The 17170-nt window shown below is 36.8% G+C and overlaps 1 protein-coding gene across 1 annotated transcript in view; it reads left to right on the top strand.

Annotated features, from left to right (window-relative positions):
- Positions 1-3859: 3859 nt before the first annotated feature.
- Positions 3860-17170, top strand: part of ALS2 (ALS2, alsin Rho guanine nucleotide exchange factor) — a 63606-nt gene continuing 50295 nt past the window's right edge. The window contains 3 exon segments of the mRNA XM_006921357.3: positions 3860-3965; positions 13007-13085; positions 14294-14448. Coding sequence (XP_006921419.1) covers positions 13066-13085; positions 14294-14448 — 175 coding nt within the window. The 5' untranslated portion in view covers positions 3860-3965; positions 13007-13065.

Raw genomic sequence — 17170 nt, 5'->3', positions numbered from 1 at the left:
TCAACTTGGATGCCAAAAAAGTATCCCAAAATCATTGTCAAAAACAGACCTTTTGAACCATGCCAAGTCTTCTCAAGTTCAGAAAATGGAAATCCCATTAAACAGTTGCTCAGAAGAAAATCCCAGGTAGCATACAAGTCAAATATCATGTCTAATCCATCATTAAATCATGCCAGTTCTACTCCCAGAATATATCTCAAATTTAACCAATTCATAATTTGTACTGCTGTCGCTCTAGTACAAGGCATCATCATCTCTCATCTGGCCTAACGCAGGACCTCTACTTGGGTCTCCATGCTTCTATTCTTATTTCCTGCATCAGTCAGATTGAACTTAAACAAAAAAATGTTAATGTTGTTAAACCTCAGTCCTTGAGTAAACTTTCTAATGTTTTGTGTAATGACGTAGAAAGTACACATAAAGCCCTGACAGAATAAACATTCAAAAATATAAGTCAGATCAGGTCACTCCCCCACTTAAAACCTTCTGATGATTCCTCTTGCATTTAGAATAAAAGACAAACTCACATCCCAGCCCACCAACCCCTACATGATCACTACGACCTCATTTTCTACCACTCATCTCTCTCACATACTCTCTACTAGATATATTTGCCTTCTTTTTGTTTCTAAAACACATGTTCTTTCTCCCATCAGGAAGCCCAGCAGGATTCTGGGCTAGATCTTCCCTATCCTCTCAATCTCTATAAAGAGAAGTGTCCCAGGGCTCATGCTTCACGCTGCTTCCATTTTCCATCAACAACTTTTAAAGTTATATCTCCAGCCCTGGTCTTTCTTCTCATCACAAGATTCCTATGTGCAACTACCTGCTTGACATCTTCATTCAGATGCCCAATAGCCATATAAACTATAACATGTTCAATTGTGAATACTTGGTATTTCCTCCCTATATTCCCAAACACTCTTTTTCCTAGTCTTTGCCATCTCAGTAAAAGATAGCATATTTTTTACCAATAACTCAGGCGTCAATTCTTCTTTCAAAGCTCATGTCTAATCCATGAGCAAATACTATAGGCTCTACTTTCAAAATATATCTGTAATCTAACTCCTTTCTACCTCCTCCAAGCCTCTCCAGGCTATTGTTTGCCTCAACTATTGCAATCACCTCTTATTGACCTCCCTGCTTCCCTTCTTAAACTCCTAGACTCTGATCACTCTGCACAGAGCAAAAGAGTCAGCTCTTCTCCTGTTTATTTCCGTTATTGCTGCATAATCAACCATTCTGAAACTTAGTGACTTAAAGAAAAATTTTATTATTTGTTAGGAATTTGGGTCAGGTATTCAGGCAGGGCTTGAGGAGGCTGTTCAGCTCCACTTGACATTAGCTGGTGTCAATCACTCAGCTGCATTCAGCCAGTAACTGGTCAGGTCTGGAAAGAACCTGATGGGAACGCATTCTGGTCCTTTAATGCCATTCCATGTGGCCTGTCTCTTCCCATTTTCTCTTATCAATCTATACTACTGTTGAAGCTTCTTTAGAGCTTGGCAGCTGGCTTCTCAGAGGGAGAGCTGGAAGCTGCTCTGAATTAAGGACTTAATTCAGAAGTCCCAGAAGTTTTCTGCCACATTCTATTAGCTAAAATAGCCGATATTCAGGGGAAGAAGAAATAGATTCTGTCTCTTAATGTCAAGAGTGGTATTTGTATACACAAAGGGAGGAATTGATGGCTTCCATCTCTGGAGACTATCTCCCATACCGCCAGAGTCCAAGTTCATGAAAACAGGGCCTCTTGTCTGTTTTGTTCATTATCATGTCTCTGTAGTGCCTAGAACAGTGTCTGGCATGTAATAAGTGTGAAATAAATATTAATTTAATCCATTAATTTAATGGACAAGTAAAAGAAAGAGTCTGAAAAGGTAAAGGAAAGGTCTGAATAGGAGGAAAACCCAGAAGGAGTGTGTTCCAGAAGTCTAGGAGGATAAGAGGAAAAGGAAGACAAGACTATACACTTTTGTTTATATTGAAAAGTTTAAAAAATAAGTTAAAAAGAATACTTAAAGTATATTTGTAAAGTTACAAGTTCAAACAGTGCAATATTGCACAGAGGAAAAAGTGAGTTTCCTCCCACCTTTGTTCTCAATTCTCCCCAGCACTCGTCACTTTTTAAATGTATCCTTTCAGAGCTATATACAAAGACAAGGATATATATCCCCTCTCTCTCTTTCTTTCTCTCTCTCTAAGACACACATAACACACAATTGATGGAATACTTGACTCAGCATCTAGCTTTTTTTCTCTTAATCCAACTTCCAGATCATTCCACATCAATACATACAGATCGCTTTCTTTCTTTTACATGGTTGCATAAAAGGCATTAGATTCCAAAATTAAAAGGTGACTATTAGTTTCAGTAGACCTGAAAAAGTAAAGACTGCAGATTGGGATAAGGAAGAGTGGGAAGTCAGAAATTAGAGGTAGAAAATCAGGTTGTAAAAGAAAGGAGGACAGAGCAAAAAGAAATTCAAAGATGAGATAGGCAGGAACAAATTTATATACTGAAGAATAAGAGTGACAAGAGAGGTAGAGATTGAAGATACACCAAACAGAAGGGATAATAATGGAGCAAAGTCTCTAAGGGGATTGGAAGAGATCCTGGGTTCAGGTGGAGGGATTAACCTTGAGAGTTCAGAACACCTCTGCTAAGAAGGAAGGAAAGGGTAGAGCTGCAGGTAGGTTTTGTAGTATTGTCTGGAAGGAGTTAAGGAAATTCCTCCCCAGTGGTATCATTTTCCCAGAAATATAGGAGGCAATGTTTTTATTTTTATTTTTACCAAAAGGGGTGGGGTGGGTAGAAGTCGGTAAGAAGTTAGGAGAGTGTGCGGGTTAGGAATGAACAGCAGGGGACTGGAAATAGGAGAAATTTTGAGTAGCAATTTGTAAAGGGCTGTTTTGGGCTTAGCAAGATCGCCTGGGCCCATGGGAATCCCGAATGAAGTTGGACAACTCGGTTTCCACTAGTGCCAGTAGTCAGAGTTAGGTAACTTCCAGCACCGGTGCAAAAGGTTGGTAAAATTGTTGCAGACTAACGGTTTTGCAGGTGGTCGAAGGATCAAAGAAGCAATTGAATTGAGGGTGTTGGAGAATGTCATAGACCATTTATGCCAAGAACTTCTGACCCTGATTGCATATCTGTAGCTGATGGTCTGAACACAGGTTTAAGGTTCAGCGATGACACTCTGCTTAGCAGCAGAATTCGCAGCCACTGTGTGCAAAGAATGGCAGCCAGGGAAAATCTTCACTATCGTGAAACTGTGTGCTGGGCAAGCAAATTGGTTTTACTCATGTTGTATCTTGGGGAGCCTTGTGGGAATCATAGGATAGGCCAATTCATTTCTTCCTATCCTATTCCATCCTTTGGGGTTGCAACTAAGTAGTGAAAACAGTGTGGACACTAGGACCAACCAGCGCCGCGAGGCGACGACGTCATTTGCGGGGGCGGAAGCGACTACTGTTAGGGTACAGTCCACAGAAGCAGTTTGAAGCTATTTTAGCCTTTTCGCTGTCAAGAGTAGAGAGCTTACCCTTCCAACTCACGCTGGTCTAGGTGGTAACAAATGACTGCAACTCCCAACCACTCGCTCCACCAGCAGTTACCATGGTAGCACTGGGGTAGTTAGGCCCCAGCGACTCCATGTTACGTCACCGCCCAAGTGAGTTTCAGGACGGGTGGCTCCGCCCTATTCTGAGGGAGGGGCAGTACTTCGGAGGACGTTATCAACAGCGCCCAATGCCTCTTGGGTAATTTTGTTCCGTACCGGACGCCATCCGAACCTAACCCCACCTACTTTGGGAGCCACCCCCGCCCGCCTTCACGCTGGCTCGCTGCCCTGCGGCCCCGCCCCTGCCCGCAGGCCCCGCCCCACATGAATCAGCTGATCTCGCCGACACGCTGGGCTGCAAGCTCGCGCCGGATACAGACCGCGGTGCTGCGGGAGGAGCGTCAGGTGAGCGAGCGCGCGTCCCGGGCCGACTCCGAGGGCTGACCCGCCGCGGCCTCCTGTGTGCGGGAGGCGGGGTCTGGGAGAGAGGCGGTGGCGCTGGTCGAGGCCTGGGAGCGCGCTGCGGGACCCACGGAGACGGCGCCCGCGCATTCCCTAACCAGCATCGACCGACCGGGCCCCGTGGCTCCAACCCCAGGTTCTTCCACTCGCCCTCTTTCCTCCCTCCGCAGACTGGACGCTACTGCAGTGGTCTCAGCTGCGTGAAATTCCTTCATGCCCCCCCTTCCCAGTTCCAGCCGCGCTGCCTTCCACCCATTCATTCATGAGAATTTATTGAATGCTCACTCCAGGCGCTGAGCAGATAAACCCGGGTCCCTAGCCGTGAACCTTGGTGAGATCCCCAGGCGTGTTTGCCCCAGGCTGCGGATCGCAGTGGAGAGTGGACCCAGGGTTTTGGTGGCTTGAAAAGGCGGTTGCGGAAAAAGAAAATGACTTTGATATTAAAAATTAGTAGTTTAGCCAAGTCCTTTAGTGTGTCAAGTGATCCACCAGAAGGTGGTAAGTTCTTGTAAGATGCGAAGACAGGAAAATAACAGGGGCTGCGTTGAGGCAATGGTCTTGACGCTGGTGTTGGTACTCTTAATAGAGCTACTTTGGAGACCAGCAGCTGTATGTTGGTAGAAGTGTTGTACTACAGCTTAGGCCTTTGGTAAGAGACTAGGAAAAGCACTCTGGCTTAAGTGGCATATTCCAAGCACAGTATTCTCGTTCTGGTTTAGTATGGAAAAGGAAATAACTGTTGAACACATGCAGATCCATAGTCAAGTTAGTGCCTTTTAGATTTGTTAGTGGCTGTGAATGCACTTTAAAAGGATTTACAATTGCGTGATATGTGTTTATTCTGAACAGTTACAAACATTCAACAAACCTATTGGTCCAGCATTTTTTCAGATTATAAATATGAATGATTTGGAGTCTCCACTTGACCTCTGAGTTAATGATACTTAAAGAATTTAAGGCAGTGGAAAATTTGCTTTTGCAGTAAATTGCAATATTTTAATCTTATTAATATAAGCACAGTGACTGAAATCCTAGGCTTTGGATCTGGACATACCTGGAGTCACATGCACTTGGCATCTTTGACTTTGGGAAAGTTACTTAACTTCCATTTAATGGTTCATGTGTCATTTATTACAGTGCCTGGTAAATATTCAATACGTATTAGCTACTTTTATAATTTTTATTTCTTCTTTTATTGTATCATGCCCCAAACATATTTTTTTCTAAATAGTGGGAAAGAGAACTGAGTGTTTTCAGAAAAGAAATATAGTTCATTTTTTAAAACCAAAAGATAGTTTCCAGACAATTTTATGATATATAGACTTAGAGAAAATATGATTTCAGGTTGGTCTGTGGTAACTTTGGTATTCCAATAGGGCATTTTTGATGTGATAAAGATGCTGATAGAACCTATACCTAGTTTAAATTTAATACTTAGTTCACGAACTGTGACTATTATTGACAGATTCAAGGTTCATAGTTATAGCAAAAAAAGTTCAAAGCTGTTTCACAATATTAACATTTGAAAAGATAATAGTGAAGAAAATGAAGTACGAAATAGGTAATTTAGGGGGGAAATTTGAGTGGCATTATATAAGTTTATTTTTTTTTTAAATAGATTTAAGCAATGTGAACTGGAATCCCTTCTTTCCAAATTGCAGCCTTTCACAATTTAGGTTGTGATTTGAAACACTTTGGACATTTTGACTGTTGAAGAAGCAAAGGTGTATTAAGAACTTCCCTGAGACCTGATTTTAGTTTTTGTGTGGTTAGGTGGAAAGTCAACTATTAATCATCTATCTTTTCATGAAAAACATGAGTTTAATGTAGTATTGTTGGGTACAGTCTAAAGGTATTTCCAAAGAATATGACTGACTTCTGTATTGATGACCAAACATTTCAGTCAGTATTAAGAGAGTAGTAGATTTTGAAGGATATCTAGTCCTTAAGAAAATGCATGGTAGCCACAAATAAAATAGCAACAAACTATGACTTGGTGCTTTTTAGTATTGCATTTATATACCTGTCTCCATGTTCCAATTCTTTAGACATGCTTTGGTGCTGTCTTGATGTTTGCATGCATCACGAAATGGTAGAATAGGTGTGAACAATTGCTAAAGTAGTTGAACTGATTGAGCCATGTGGGTAAAGCAAAAATATTTAAATCAGCAAGGTAATGAGTACTTTTGGGGGACTCTTGTGGAGTTACTCTTTTATTGTAGAGATCTTTTTTGAAAAAGAAAGGTACAATTCTCTCAACTCCTGTGAGAAAAAGACTAGGGCCATTGGTAGAGTTTTAGTTGGCTGCCAGTAAATTATGGTCAGAAAGAAGATCAGCTTTAGTCTCATTAATTCCACAAATTGATTAGCTCTTGTTTCCTTATCACATATTATTTAAAGATTTTTCATCTGAATTATCCTACAGTTCATCAGTTCACATGACCTCCATATTAGGAAGGTGGTGGCATCTGGGTGACTTTCATTCTAGGGTTTTTTGCTTTCAAACCTAAATTTTTGTTGAGCTGCATTCTTAACTAAACTTGGGGCAATTGCCCAAGCAAACATGTAGCAAAAATGATTATAACAGTTCTTAAAATAGCAATAAAGTATAACAATCCAACTTTACTTTAGTAAGGAAATGGATCAAGTATGGTTTATTGATGTAGAATACTATTGCAGTAGAATACTATCCCCTAGTGAAAATGTATGAACTGGGTCTGTTTATGAACATGGATATTTCTCAAGTACATAATATTGAGTTAAAAAAGCAATTTGCCAAAGGATATGTACATTATGTTGCATTTATGTAGAGTTTTAAAGTAATAGCATACATTGTTTGTTGATACATATATATCTAATGAAAGTACATAAAAGTATAAGAACATACATGGAAATAAGACACAGTAACTTTAGGAATGGGGTCTAACTCTGGACAAGAAAGGTTTGGGTGGAGTTCCCCCAGATCTCTATAATTTTTTCTTCTATTTTAAATAGAGCTGAAGCAAATATTAAAATATGCTAATATCTGTTAAAACTGATGCATACATGAATTTGTTTTTTTTTTTTTAACAGATTTATGTATGATTAAGATAGTTTGTGAAACTAGCACTTTAAAATATTTGTTTATAATTAGGGCTCTCTCCCAATATGATTGCTTTGTGTTGCTTTCTAGTCCTAAAGTAGTCGACTCTGGAAAAATAATTTTTTTCTCCCTGCAACAGGAAAAGAATGTGTCTGTGCAGCAGTGTAAAGCTTTTCTAACGAGGAGAGACAGACCAATTATTTAGTCAATTTTACTTTGCTGCTTGACTTACTCTCCTAGGAAATGCTTTTCTTAGGATATGAGGAATGCTTCCGAAAAGGCTGGAGGGGAATTTCAATTCTAGGGAATCTTGGGAAATGCAGGGATATATCGATCATGAACTCTCAAAGTATTGGGGAGCAGATTGATACAGTGACTCAGATACAGAATTACCACAGATATCACCTGGTCATTAACACTTTAAAACTTGGGTTGGTTACATTTTACTATAATGTGGTAAACCTGAGTTTATACTGTGAATGCAGGTATCGTAGTTATTGCTCAAAGAAAATAATTCTCTTTACAGGTATTAATAAGTAAATATGATGACAATGTGTTAAATAGTTGAATAGTGAATAGTAAATTTAATAGCTGATCTCTAATACGACCTCAGTATTTATACTGGTGAGTTAAACAGTGTTTTCATTTCTAATCAAGAATACCTGTTACTAGCACATTCAAAATAAGTGAAACTTGTATCTCCAGAACAGTACTTTTTGGTGTGGATACTCCCTGTTCCATTATGTGGCCCCTTGATGAACTTAAGCCCTGGATGTTATTGATTGGTAAAATAAGCCAACATATTTTGAACTGCATTTCTGTAATGTTGCCTTAAGTAATTGTGGCCCTTTTAATAAAAGAATAGTAGGAAAATATTAAAGGAATAAATAATTTATGTCAGAAATTATGTTCCAATATGTAATAATAGGCACAAATTATAACTACCTAGGAATTAGAGATTTAGTTGCTAGTATTATAATATCCATCAGAATGTTTCATGGGAATTTTAGTAATCTGGAAAAATGCATTTTTAAAATATGCAGTGGGGACAAAAAGCTAAATGGGCATTTCTGGTCATTTATTTTACCATATTTATTGCCCCTTCCCCCAGTGGGTAATATCCACTTTAGAGGATTTTCACAATCAGAAGAGTGCAGTTTTAGTAATTTTCAAGGTGAAATTAGCAGGCCATAAAAAAGAGGCTATGAAGCTTTACTGTTCCTGATTGCACCAAAAACTGTCTCCATGTACTATGGAGAAAGGGACTGTTCAGAATTTCCTGGGTTGTCTAGCAGTTGTTAAGTGACATGAAATAAAAGTGTCTTTATTGTTAGGAAATACCAATAGCAAATTATGTATGGGAGTTTCTATTATGAGATGACATTTTCCTTTTGTGCTACTGACTTTTATTACAGGCACTAGAAGTCTATATCATTTGGAAGTCCGTAGATTGGAACTTAAGATCAAGAGCCGTCTTCCACTGAGTACTCAAATAAATGTAGCTTGCTTGTACCTAGTGGTTGTTATGGGTACAAGAGTATACTGATAAATAAGTCATAATTTCTAACTTCTAGTTTATAATATATTTTGAATCAATGACTTAGTGTGTTATCTCATTAATAACAACATTGTAAATAACAAGTACTTTTAGGGCAGCCTAGTGACTTTATTCAGTACATTTATTTACTCAGTCCCTGAGGTCAGGATTTAAGGGGCTAGTCAGCTCCCATAGTGGTATCAGACAATGCCTCCAGTGGAGCAATTAAGGCTGAGAGGGCTGGGATTTGAAGTGGCCTTGGCATTTGATGGTGGTTAGTCTGTCAAGGCTTCACTGCAAGGTGAGTGTTCCTCAACGTTCAGTAATGGTTAAATGCTTCGGTGGCCGGATATTCAGGAAATAGCAGTTAGTGTATAAATTAGTTGTAAGTCAGGTGTTTGAGTCAAAAATTTCCTTAATCTACGTGTACTATTGCTTAAGATTCTAAAAGCAAACATTTATTAAGCATGTACCATGTGTAAAATACCAATGTCTTAAAGTATTGTTTACCGCATTCATAGTATAAACTTCAGTTTACTACATTGCAATAAAATGCAGTCAGCTCAGACCTTAAAAACAGAGTGTAAATGACTGCATGAAATCTGTAGTAATTTTATATTGGATTCAATCTATGTCCAAATTCCTTTTAGGGCATTATGATATAGTTTGCTTCTCTGTTATTATTTTTATTGTCTTCCTATCTTAATGTCTTGTCATTCTAAACACTAATATTATTTTTGTGACTACAATTATTGCTATTTTACTACTTTAATCAACATACCTATTTTAAACCAGTAAGTGAGACAGGAGAATAAAACTAGAAGGGTCCAGCTATGCTAAGTGTAAGTTAGCTTTCTTATGCCTTGAGAGTAGTGCTTTACCGCTACTCTACAAGATGAATAATGTTAGAAGTACATAAAGTAAACTAATTGAAGTATAATATAGTTAAAAGTTGAGGACCCTACTAAAAATGACAGTTGCTATTCTAGAATACAAGTTTTTAGTCCCTTTCTTGTAACTTTTGAGGCAAGATATGTTTTGAAATTCAGGATTTTTTTTATCTTTATAATAAGTTACTTAAATCACATATAACAGCGATCCCCAACCTTTTTGGCCCTGGTGCTCCTATGAGAATCTAATGCCTGATGATCTGAGGTGGAGCTGAGGCGGTGATGCTAGCACTGGGGAACCACTACAAATACAGATGAAGCTTTGCTCACTAGCCTCTGCTCACCTCCTGCTGTGTGGCTCTGTTCCTAACAGTCCACAGACTGGTAACGATCAGTTGCCCCAGGGGTTGGGGATCCCTGACATATAACACTTCCTGTGGGACTTTTGGTACTATCCCGTTATCATATTAATATTTCTGTAGCAAACTATATGAATATTCACACTAAAGGGGTAAAAACTAAATAACCTCCCATTAGTTCAGGTCATGTTATGCTGTTAGATGAGTTCAGGTCAGATTTCAGAGTTATGAAAAAACTTTTAAGAGTTTTTTGGATATTGGATTTCTGGTTAAGGTATTATGGACCTGTAGATAGTTTGCAGTTTTTTTTTTTTTTTTCCTAGCAATAATTGTGACTTCTAGACCAGATTTTTTTAAGGGCACTCTTAGATCGTGGTGTTAAAACCATATCCTCTGCATGTACAAAATAGCTTATTTATCTGTTAAATGTAGTAGAAGGGTCTGTATCTAATAGGATCTATAAGTTGAGTCAATTCATTCAGAACCATGGTTTACTTTTTGTGTTAAAGGGCCATCTCAGAGTTTAATTGACTCCATATTTTCTGACTCTTTGTACAACTCACATAGCTTCTATATCAGAGCCGAGTGCAGAGATCCTGTCCCCCAAAAGAATGTAGAATTAAGACCTTAAAGCTCACCTGGAGAGAAGTATTCCCATAGGAAGCCCCATGATTAGGCAGTTTTGTAACAAACACACGAAGCACTGAATTGCTATTTGAAGTGGTTGAGGAAAGTCTTACAGATTTCCTGTAGAGGGGCTCATAAAAATATTAGAAAAACAAAATTTTTTCTTTTTTTTCTGTATGGATCTATAATTGAGAAAGGATGTTAGAGTAAATGGAGTTGGTAAGTGCCACTTATATTTAAGTATGTGAGGTAAAACTTCTTATAAGCTTCCCATGTTTAGCTGCAATATTCCTTTTTAGTTATGTATCCTTTGCAGTCTTTTTTTCTCATTGCACTATTTGAGTTTCAGACAGATACATCTTTTTGGAAGAAGTCAAACATTAAACACCATTAAAACAAAATGAGATAGGTCTATAAATACTGATACAGAAAGAAGTCTATAAAATAGTATGTTACTAGCTTTCTGTTGCTACTGTAACAAATTTCTACACACTTAGTGGCTTGAAATTTATTATCTTACTGTTCTTTAGGTTAAAAGTCCGACAAGTCTCCCTGGGCTAAAATCAAGGTGTCAGCAGAGCTGCATTACTTTTTTGGAGGCTCTAGTAGAGAATTACTTTCCTTGCCTTTTCCAGCTTCTAGCCATCCATGTTCCTTGTTTTATTGTGCCTCTCCTCTCCCCCGGCCCCCATTTTGAAAGCCAGCAATGTAGCATCTCTCTGACTCTGCTTCCATCATCACATCTCTTTCTGCCTCCCTCTTCCACTTTTAAAGACACTTGTGATTACATTGGGTCCACCTGGATAACCAGGATAATCTCCCCATTTTAAGGTCAGCTGACCTTAATTTCCCTTTGCCATGTAACCTAACATATTCATAGGTTGTGGGCATTAGGACGAGGGCATCTTTGAGACCATTATTCTGCCTACCATATATAGTAAGTCACAAAAGAAAGTTGCAAAACAGTTTGTAGAGTTTTAATTTTGTTTGGATTTGAAAAAAAAAATGGTGTTGAGAAATCATATGGTATAAGGTGAACTCCCCTTTAAGAAAACTCTGTATTCAAAAACAGTACACTAAAAGAGGAGAAAGATCGACTGTTTTATTCACTTTACCAAAAGATTCTCAACATTTTTGATTGTTAGGCGGTAGGATTCAGTTTACCTGTAGGTAATCAGTTGTGAAGTGTGCTTATGCACTTCCACACCCTCCCAGAGTCGTTCTCTGGTTTCTGCTCAGTATTGTTTAACTTTAATCAAGGGAACAGTTATTCCTTGCTCTAATAGATAAGCACAAGTTAGACCTGGCTTCAGAATTTCTCTGTATAGCATGAACTGTACATTTTACTAAAAGTTAACACTATCACACACAAAGCATAGTGCCACTTGATCATATCTATTAACAGCATTTATTAAATTTATTCAGATATATCTTTTATTTACATAGTCCTCTTTATACAACTTTGGATGATTCACAATCTTTCTAAAATTAACATTAGGTAGAGAGTAATTGCCTCCAGATCTACAGATGGGAAACTAAGAATTCACTGGCAACCTGGAGTAAACAGATGGATCTTACATCACTCCTGCCGGTATGGGCTGTTTCCAGAGCACCGTGACCATGCCATATCCTTCTGTGGAAGAATCATAAATTTGGCCCTAGTATTTATATGGTTCACACAAATAAAACCTCGTTGTCTTTATTTTCATGAATTTCGGTGCCTTTAAAAATGTAAATTTCTTAGTTGAAATGCACTGAGCATTTCTGTCTGCTTATTTTTCTCTTTCTTAAACGTCGAGTTTCTGAACTGATAGGTCGTGATACTTATACCATAATTTTTTTCATAGAGCTTTTTTCTGTTCAGTGGTTGATTTTAAAACGGCTATTTTAAAATTCAAACTTTTTTCTTCTAGCCCTTTGGATTATGGTTTTGAATTGAGGTTGATTTGGGGAAAATACTGGTAGTTCCAGTAAGTGGAAACTTTATATTTTAATGACAGAATTTTTTGTGTGCATTACTGAAAAATGTAAATTAAAACTACTTGAATCTGATACATAACTGAAGAGATTTTAGAAATTCTTTCTTACTTAATTGGTATTTAAATGTTCGTGTGTTGCAGAAGCATTTAAAGTAACCTTAATGTTTATGAAATGAATACTTAACACATTGAGTTTTCAAATTGAACTTCCTTCTTTATAATAAAAAAACAAAAAAATCTGTTGCCTGACAAGTACAGCTTAATTGTAGCTAGACTTTTCTTCCTTTGACATTACATAGATAGTCAACAGGCATTTTTATAAGCTCAGTGGGCAGGCTCAGTCTAGATATTCCACTTTGGCAGGCAGGGTATGAAATAGTTTAAATAGTTCTGCATATTTATTGCTCAGTGAATGTACACTTTTTTTTTTTTTTTTTTTTTTTAAATCTGTGGGATAAAACAGAGTGTTCTTTAACTGCTCTTAGTGCTTACCTGTGTTTTGCCATTTAGGTCTTTATATACTTTTGCAAAGAGGAAATGATTTGGTGATGGAGTGCTCCCACTGACCGATGGACTCAAAGAAGAGAAGGTAAAACCATTTTTTCTTCTCCTGTATCCTTCTAGGAAAACACTACAAACACCATATGTGTAGCTTCTATTCACTTTAATTTTGTCATTGATGGTTATTAAGTAGAAATAGTGACATTTGTGTTAATTGGTAAAGCGAGAGGAGATACTAAAACAAAGCTGGTTAGCTTTGTTGCTCGTTCCTTTCTTATGCTTATAAAAGGCACAAAAAGTCTTCATTTCATTATTTTAAAACTTTCGAAGCCATTTTTCTCACAAATAATTTCAGGTTTGCAGAAATAGCCTTATTTTGAATCATCTTCTATCCTTAGAAAACTAGTCATGGATGATATTTTAATAGGAGAATTAAGTTTGTGGCTTCCCTTCCATGAAACCATAGTTATGCCTAATTATAATTTAGAGAAATATTTAACAAAAGTAGAGAAATTCCTAGATATTATTAAATAAAACCAGAAAAGTTTATGCGTCTCATTAAAATATTGGCATTGTCTAGAAAAAAGAATATGAAAACAATGTACCATCAGTGGTGACACAGGAAAATTTTGTACAAAGGAAACTCAGGGTGTCTTAAGATGTCCTTAGAACGGACGGCAGGAGGCAGGGGCAGTTCGGATACGGTCATTTTAAATAGCTGTGTGTTTTGTGTTCTATGAGCCAGAGTAATCAGATGGATGGAAATTTTTGGCTAGAACAAGAGTAAGCATGAAGTATTTTACTGGCAGCTGTTATAAATTTGGTTCTTAAAAATTTAAATAGCAATTATAGAGCTTAAGCTCAGTGTAAAGTGAAATATGGAGACCTGTTCCTTCTTTTTCATCAAATAACTTTTTACGTTAAAAACTGATATAAGACTTCAACTTAGGACGTGCTATAATTTTAATATCTAAACAAGGACTTAATGTATTGAGAAGTTACATCTTGAAATTTTATGCTACTAAATCATAAAATTTCAAAAAATAGCTCAGCTTCTGTTTACTCCTTAGAGATAAGTAATTTGTGTGTTTAGGTTATCCTCAAGCCTTTAATATAACTAGTTGTTTTATCTCTACTCCTGTTTCATGACCAAGGCATAAAATAGGTGCTAGTTAAATTATCTGACTCAGTCCCCTATGTGCTGGTAAAAGGTACAAATATCATGAAAATATTAAGAACAAAAGATACAGCTCTGCATTACAGGAACATTTAAGTGATTTTTCTTGATGTTTGTAGGTCAACAGAGGCAGAAGGATCCAAAGAAAGAGGCCTGGTCCATGTCTGGCAGGCAGGATCCTGTTCTGGAATACCAGAGAGATTATCTGGCTGGGGAGGAAAGACTGTTCTTCAAGCTGCCCTGGGAGCAAAACATGGAGTTCTTCTGACTGAAGGTATTGAAAAGAATGGCTTAACAAATACTAACTGAAACTAACAAATGCCTGAGTGTGTAAGAGTAGGTAGGTAAGAGTTACTGGATACTGGATGTTCATAATGAACTATGCTGGAGTTTATATTCTTCTTGTTTTCAAAATATGTTCTCATTCCCTTTATCAGAAATCAAATTAGTTCTTAAATTTAAGATATACTCTTTAACAGACATGTATTAGTTCTTAAATTTAAGGTATGCCATACCTAGAGTAAAAGGGAGAATTATAATTTTAAATTTGGGCCTGGTTAGTACTTGGATAGGAGACCACCAAGGAAGACTAAGTGCTGTAGGCGTAAAAAATAAAAAATAGGGGATTGTAAACTGACAAGTTTCTTGCAATCTGTGAGGTCAACCAAGGGTTGCCCCGCCTAAAAAAATTTTTTTAAATAATAATTTTTAAATTTTATAGTAATAAGTACATGAAAAATCAACTGTTTTGGAAGATTATCTATTCAGACTCTCTTTTGCTGTACCTTTGTATCTTAAATATATCAGAATAATAATGCTAATAATAGCTAATGTTTATTAAACAATTATATGTGCCAGTCACCACACTAAGCACTTTATATGTATTATCTCTATGAGTCTTCGCAACCACCTTAGATAGCTATTATTATTTTCCCCACTTCACAGATGAGGAAGCTGAAGGTCAGGGAGGTTAAATAATTTCTCTAAGCACACACAGCTATTAGTGTCAAAGTTGGGATTAGAACCCAGAGAGTCTGATTTCAAAGCCTGCTTTTTTCTTTTTTAATTTTTAAATTTTTTTTATGGTGACATTGGTTAATGAAATCGGTGTTTCAGTTGTACATTTTAACAGTAAGGCATATATATATTTATATTGTGTGTTCACCTCCCATAGTTAGATTTCTTTCTGTCACCACATATTTGACTCCTTTTACCAAATCTACCTCCCTCCTCTCCCTCAAAGCCTGCTTTTTAAGTTGTTTGGTTATACTGTTTCAGCAGAGTGTTCTGAGATATAAATAGCAGCTCATAAAAAACATGTAATATCTGTAAATATATAACATACAGACACATAGGCTATAATTTATATAGAGAATTGCCTTTAATTTTTATGGCACTTAACCAACTCAGTCATGGCAAATTTGATTTGGGCTAGGACAGCTATCAGCTTCACTAATTTATAAATTTCTGCTCTGTAAGCATTTATTAAGCATTTATTAATAATGCTTTGGTATTTTCCTTGTAGGAACTAAGAAAAGACAAGTTCTAGGAAACAAAGCTTAAATCTGACGTTGGTGGTTTTATGGAGTTAACATGGATTTCTTTCTATCTTCTTTCTTATTACATAACTTATATAATAATATATAATAATAATTAGTTCAGAATTTGGAAAAATCCTAATTTTGAAAATGTGAACTATGTTCAATACATGCCTATGGGTTTAAAATACATAGTTCTCAAGTATATATAAGTGGAATTCTGTTACTGTTATTGTTTTATTAGGCTCTCAGTAAATATTTAGGAACCTTTATGAAACATAAAATCTTTAAATATCTAGAATCATACCTAAAAGGTTGGGACAACTGAGGGAAGACTTTTAAAAAATATGTTATCACTGCTCATGTTTAAGTTTCACTGTTCTAGTTATTACCACTGTTCTGATTTTTAGTGTTAAAGTTGCAAAAGAAAATCTTATCTCACAGAAAATTGTAGTTCGAAATGGAGAAAAGATCTCCAGTGTTATCTTTTTTAGGTGAGAAAATGGTACTGATTGAATGCTAGGAATTTTCAAACTTCTTTTCTCTATTTAATTTGACCATAGCTCATATTCAATGATGACACTTCATTGATTCACTATTTTTGAGGTACTCCAGGTTAAACAAAGCGGTGTGTCTAAATATCCATTTCTTTGTAATACTGCTCTCCCTAGTGGAATAATATCAATTGAAAGAGTTGGTGAGCCGTTGCAAGTGTATATTGCTATATCACTTGGGAAGAAAAGTTTTAAAGATTTTAACCAGTGAACTTATTTTCTCAGTACTCTTTGTCCAAACTAGAAATTCCCTAATAAAAGCTTACATGTAGCCACTGTTATATTCTTTTTTACATACATGTTGTGGTGAGTTAATTTAAGTGTATAAATATATCTGCCATGTATAATAGGCCAAAGATAAAGTGCGCTTTTTTTTTTTTCCATCATCAACTCAATAACTGCTTTGTGGGAGAAAAAAATAGTACTTATTTCTTCATTCTGTCTCTAGAAACTCTTATCAATACAGAAGACAATGACTTAAATCTGTGTAACGACCTTACTCTTGTTTACTGTGCTTTTCCTAGTAGCCTCCATAACAGACTCCCCTCCACCCCCAGCGTGTTTTAACTTCAGCTGAAGATGGTATTGAAGGTGGTGGCTTCAATACCATCTTGGCGAGTTACTCAGTTTTCCTGGGTTTCTCCCATATGTAGGAGGTGTACATGTTAATATTAAACTTTTGTTTGTTTTTCTCCTGTTAATCTGTCCTTTATTACAAGGATGTTTCAACAAAAAACCTAGAAGGGTAGAGGGAAATTATTTTTCCTCCCTTACAGAACAGTAGACTATAGCATATAGCCTAAGTGTGTAGTAGGTTTATACCACCTAGGTTTGTGTAAGTGCACTCACTCTGTGATGTTTGCACAGCGACGGAATCGCCTAATGACGCGTTTCTCAGACTGTA

Source organism: Pteropus alecto, unplaced genomic scaffold (assembly GCF_000325575.1).
Source record: "Pteropus alecto unplaced genomic scaffold, ASM32557v1 scaffold3, whole genome shotgun sequence".
NCBI classification, from domain to species: Eukaryota; Metazoa; Chordata; class Mammalia; order Chiroptera; family Pteropodidae; genus Pteropus; species Pteropus alecto.
Note: the sequence above shows the minus strand (reverse complement) of the source record. Positions and strands in the feature narration are given on the sequence as shown.